This window comes from Plasmodium reichenowi, chromosome 2, assembly GCF_001601855.1.
Source record: "Plasmodium reichenowi strain SY57 chromosome 2, whole genome shotgun sequence".
Classification (NCBI taxonomy): domain Eukaryota; phylum Apicomplexa; class Aconoidasida; order Haemosporida; family Plasmodiidae; genus Plasmodium; species Plasmodium reichenowi.
This window is the reverse complement of record NC_033647.1, coordinates 102,273-107,554: the sequence shown is the minus strand read 5'-3', so window position 1 is coordinate 107,554 and position 5,282 is coordinate 102,273. Positions and strand designations below refer to the sequence as shown.

Here is a 5,282-nt window from a genome sequence, read left to right as displayed (position 1 = left end):
TTAATATATTTCGTTTGAAGTTATGGATAAGTTATTAAGCAGCTTAGAAAATATCGAAGTCGACAATATCTTAAAAACCGCAAGAGAGTTTAAGGAAGATACATGTGAGGAGAAAATAAATTTATCAATCGGTGTGTGCTGTAATGATGATGGAGAGTTACATATATTTGATAGTGTATTAAATGCAGATAAGTTAGTAATAGAAAATTATAAAGAGAAACCATATTTGTTAGGTAACGGTACAGATGATTTTTCAACATTAACACAGAATTTAATATTTGGTAATAATTCCAAATATATGGAAGAAAAAAAAATATGCACAATTCAATGTATTGGAGGTACTGGTGCCATTTTTGTTTTATTAGAATTTTTAAAAATGTTAAATGTAGAAACTTTATATGTTACAAATCCACCTTATATTAATCATGTGAATATGATTGAATCAAGGGGATTTAATTTAAAATATATAAATTTTTTTGATTATAATTTGATAGATATAAATTATGATTTATTTCTAAATGATCTGAGAAATATACCAAATGGATCGTCACTTATTTTACAAATATCTTGTTATAATCCTTGTAGTGTTAATATTGAAGAAAAATACTTTGATGAAATAATAGAAATTGTTTTACATAAAAAACATGTTATAATCTTTGATATAGCTTATCAAGGTTTTGGACATATAAATTTAGAAGAGGATGTCTTACTTATTCGAAAGTTTGAAGAAAAAAATATCTCCTTTTCGGTATGTCAATCCTTTTCAAAAAATATGTCTCTTTATGGAGAAAGAGCAGGTGCTCTTCATATTGTTTGTAAAAATCAAGAAGAAAAAAAAATCGTTTTTAATAATTTATGTTTTATCGTACGTAAATTTTATTCGTCTCCTGTTATACATACGAATCGTATTTTATGCCAACTTTTAAATAATCAAAATTTAAAATTAAATTGGATTAAAGAACTTAGTCAATTATCACAACGTATTACGAATAATAGAATCTTATTCTTTAATAAATTAGAAACACATCAAAAAAAATATAGTCTAAATTATGATTGGAATGTCTATAAAAAACAAAGAGGCCTTTTTTCATTCGTTCCTCTACTAGCCAAAATTTCTGAGCATTTAAAAACACATCATATTTATATAATTAATAATGGTAGAATAAATGTCTCCGGAATAACCAAAAATAATGTGGATTATATAGCCGACAAAATTTGTCTTTCGCTAAGTCAAATGTGATGAGGGAATACACACATATGCTTTTTTTTTTAAAAGGAGATATGTTCTATTATTATATAAAATGATATATATATATATATATATTTCATAACGTTTGATGAACCAAAAAAAGAATTAAATGATTTATATATATATATATATATATATATTTATTTATTTATTTATTTTTTATTGAAAAAAAATGAGTTCGCAAAATTTCTCTCAAAATTTGAAAAAGCATATGCAGAGTCTCCTAATCAGAGTAAGTATATAATTTCTAAAAGTTTTAGAAATAAAAAAAAAAAAAAATAAATAAATAAAATATATAATAATAAAATAATAAAATAATAAAATGATAAAATTCTTGTTTTATGCTTGTTAATTTTATAGAAATCTGATATGCCGTATTATAGTCAAAACAATATTGTGGATATAATAACAGGAGTATTAGATAAGTACACTGACGCAAATACTAATAATATTAACGTTGAAGTATGATATATATATATCAAGATATATTCTTTCTTGTACCATAATATATATATATATATATATATATATATATATATATATATATATATATATATTTATATATTTACGTTTATGTTTATATATACATATATCGTTTGAATAAAAACTTAGAATTGTCTTTTGTTTGTTGCATAAGTTTTTTTTTTTTTTATTTAATGCCTTTATTAAAATATAGTTATTTTTCCACGTTTGAAAAAACGCTCAACATATTTAAAATAATATATATGTATGTATGTATGTATATATTTATTTATTTAGAATGCTATAAAAAATATAAAAGAAATTCTAGATAAAACGTTTGGTTCTGGTTGGATTTGCTTAATAGGAGAGTCTTTTTCTTTCAATATATCAGCAAAAGTGAGAATTAAAAAAATATATATGGAAAACAAATAATATATGGTTATCCTTATATACATATATAATAATGATTCTCCTCTTTCAGGAAAATTCCTTCTTATTTTGTTTTTATCAAGGATATTTAGCTATAGTTGTTTATAAATGTTGATGCAAAATATAAAAATTTTGCAAGTCCTAAAGAAATTTTAGAAAATGTTTCTTTTTTTTTTTTTATAAACTATATATCATCTTTGTTGTATTATGTACATAGGTACATATGTATACCTATGTTCATTTTGTTCATGAATATTTATGTGTATCTTAGATTAATATATATATATATATATATATATATTTATTTATTTATTATTATTTTTTTGTTTATATATATATATATATATATATACATACATATATATATTTTTTAATCATTATGGTTGTCTCAATATTTACGAGAAAAAAAAATGAATGACGTCAATAGGAAAGCATTTCAAAATGAAATGATCTTAAACTCCTTGTTACTAAATTTAGAGGGTAGTCATACAAATAACAATGTTAAAAAAAAAATAGAGCAAACTAATTTTGAAAAATGTGAAAAAGCATCTATATTATTGGATAACCTAAGCATATTTGAAGATCTACATATAATAGAAGATAATATATATCCTATAATGAAGGAACAAGAAAAAGAATTAAATTTGTACAATTATGTTAATACAGATTACACAAAACATTTAAATGATAAAATGAATTATAATCAATGTGAGAAAATTTTTGATCTAACAAAATATCAACATAAAAATATGAAAAAAAAAATTTCATTTCATAATAATCCAAAGGAGTCATATGATGATAATAATGATGTTAATTTATCTTATAAGAATATAAATTCTGAGACACAGTATAATAATATATATGTCAATAATCTCAATAGAGAAAATTACACAGACACATGTGAAGAATATTTTAATAATCCAAGTGAAGGAGATAGCCTGACCTGTTCAGGTATTTTAGAAAAATATGAACAAGACAGGATGGAAGAGATTCATATGAAATTTGAAACTAACAGAATGTACAGCAATTATATAAAAAATGAACATAATTTGAATGATGTAAAAAGTGGGAATAATATGGTGAATTATGAGCAGAAGGATAATACATATATATTTAATTTAAGTAGTGGAAAAAATGAAATGAACAGAAAAACGAAACAAAAATTTTATTTAGATGAACATGTGGAGCTAGCCAAAAATAAAATAAAAAATAAAGAAGAGGCCGTTGTATATAAAAATGAAATTGGAAATAACTATAATGAAAGAGATATTAAAACAAGCCTTAATAATTTTTCAATTAAAGAGAAGACATTATACTGTATGGAAAATGTGGAAGAAAATGATAAGAGAAATAAAAAAAATAAAGGAAATATAAAAAATAAAAGAAATATAAAAAATTATTTGAAAAATGAATTAATAAATATACATAAAAAAGGCGCAAAGAAAAATTATATCAATATGAAAGAATTTGAGGATAAAATAAAGGAAATACATAATGAATATGAATTAAAGTACGACGATATCATAAAACAATATGATGAAGATGATATAAGAAAAAAGAAATTAATAGATAATATATACATGAAATATATGAACATAAAAAATGAATTAATAAAAACACAAAAGGAAATTATAAACATAAAAGAAGAGAATAATAAACTAAAAGAGGAACTAAAAATTACACCTGAACGAATTATTGAAAGTAATATTGTAGACAGTTATAAGGATAAATTAGAAGAATATATTTTTTTGACGAGGCATAAAGATCTAAAAATAAAAAAATTAGAGGAAGAGTTGAATAAAGAAAAAAAATGTATTGAAGAAAAGGAAAAAAGAATTAGCGCAATATCTGAACAAAAAAATAGTTTACACAAAATGAATATATTATTAAAAAAGGATACTATGAACTTTGAAAAAAAGTTAGAAAATTTGAGAAAGATAAATGAAGAGTTGAAACAAATTATATTTTATAAAGAAATGAAAATAAGTTATTTTATCAACATATTAAATATTATTGATGAAGCAATATTAAATGATAATAATGTTAAGAATGGTAACAATAAAATAAAAAAGGATAATCAACAAAAAATGGAATTAGATCCTATAAAAAACATGAACAAGAAAATTATAATTAAATCCATTGTTCATAAAATAAAAGATATTAATAAAAAAATGGAAACACATAACCAAATGTTGAATACATTTGAAAATAGGAAAAATCAGATCGTGGACAAGAATCAGGAAATATTAAAAAACGGTGATAATTTAATAAAAGATATTAAGAAAAAAAATCAGAGTGAATTATTAGATAATTATTTTGATTCAACGGGTTTTAGTCTTAATGAAAAGGAATGTATATTAGATAAGGAAAATAAAGAATTAAAGACCTTTTTTTCTAATGTAGAATTGGATAAATATCAAGAAATTGATTTATTTAAATCTGAAATGAAAAAGGAAATACAAGTTAAGGAAAATATAGAAGAACTATCAAACAAGGGATAAAAAAGCATATTCCTAATGGTTTAATTGTACCAAAAAAAAAAAAAAATATATATATATATATATATATATATATTATTTACTTTTTATGTAATAATTTTTTGATATATTTATATATTTTTTTTTTTTTTTTTTTTTTTTCAAATTAGACCTTAAAAATGAATTCATTTTATCATTATATGTTAAAAATTAAAATAAATATTTATATATATTATGTACATCTAAGGTATCAATTTAATTAATAAATATAAATATATAATTATCTATTTATACACAAAGTGAATTATGGTAATATATATATATATATATATATATATTATTAAAATAATCAAAATAAATAAACAATATTATATTATTAATAATATAATGATTAAACATTTTACAAATAATATAAATAAAAAAAAAAAAAATATATATATATATTATATAAAGTATGAATATACTATATACACATGATATATTTTTTAAACCATATGTTATTACATAAAAACATTTTTGTAAAATAATTTAATAACCTTCTATATTAAAAAAAAAAAAAATAAAATTTTAAATAAACAAGAAAACTTGGACAAACAAAAAAAAAAAAAAAAAAAAAAAAAATTAGAAAATAAAAATAATAAAATTAAATTTTTTTTTAATTTATA

At 20.0% G+C, this 5,282-nt stretch overlaps 3 protein-coding genes across 3 annotated transcripts; all 3 read left to right on the top strand.

Annotated features, from left to right (window-relative positions):
• Positions 1-22: 22 nt before the first annotated feature.
• Positions 23-1,240, top strand: PRSY57_0203600 (aspartate aminotransferase; the record flags this gene model as incomplete). Its single annotated transcript, XM_012905472.2, has 1 exon — positions 23-1,240. One exon carries the CDS (start codon positions 23-25, stop codon positions 1,238-1,240), a length of 1,218 nt encoding a protein of 405 aa, XP_012760926.2.
• A 181-nt stretch (positions 1,241-1,421) lies between these two features.
• PRSY57_0203500 (dynein light chain, putative) lies at positions 1,422-2,255 on the top strand (the record flags this gene model as incomplete). The annotated part of the gene is made up of 4 exons (XM_012905471.1): positions 1,422-1,481; positions 1,610-1,711; positions 2,009-2,107; positions 2,193-2,255. 4 exons carry the CDS (start codon positions 1,422-1,424, stop codon positions 2,253-2,255), a joined length of 324 nt encoding a protein of 107 aa, XP_012760925.1.
• Positions 2,256-2,550: 295 nt separating this feature from the next.
• On the top strand, positions 2,551-4,641 carry PRSY57_0203400 (hypothetical protein; the record flags this gene model as incomplete). The annotated part of the gene is made up of 1 exon (XM_012905470.2): positions 2,551-4,641. One exon carries the CDS (start codon positions 2,551-2,553, stop codon positions 4,639-4,641), a length of 2,091 nt encoding a protein of 696 aa, XP_012760924.2.
• Between the last annotated feature and the right edge of the window lie 641 nt (positions 4,642-5,282).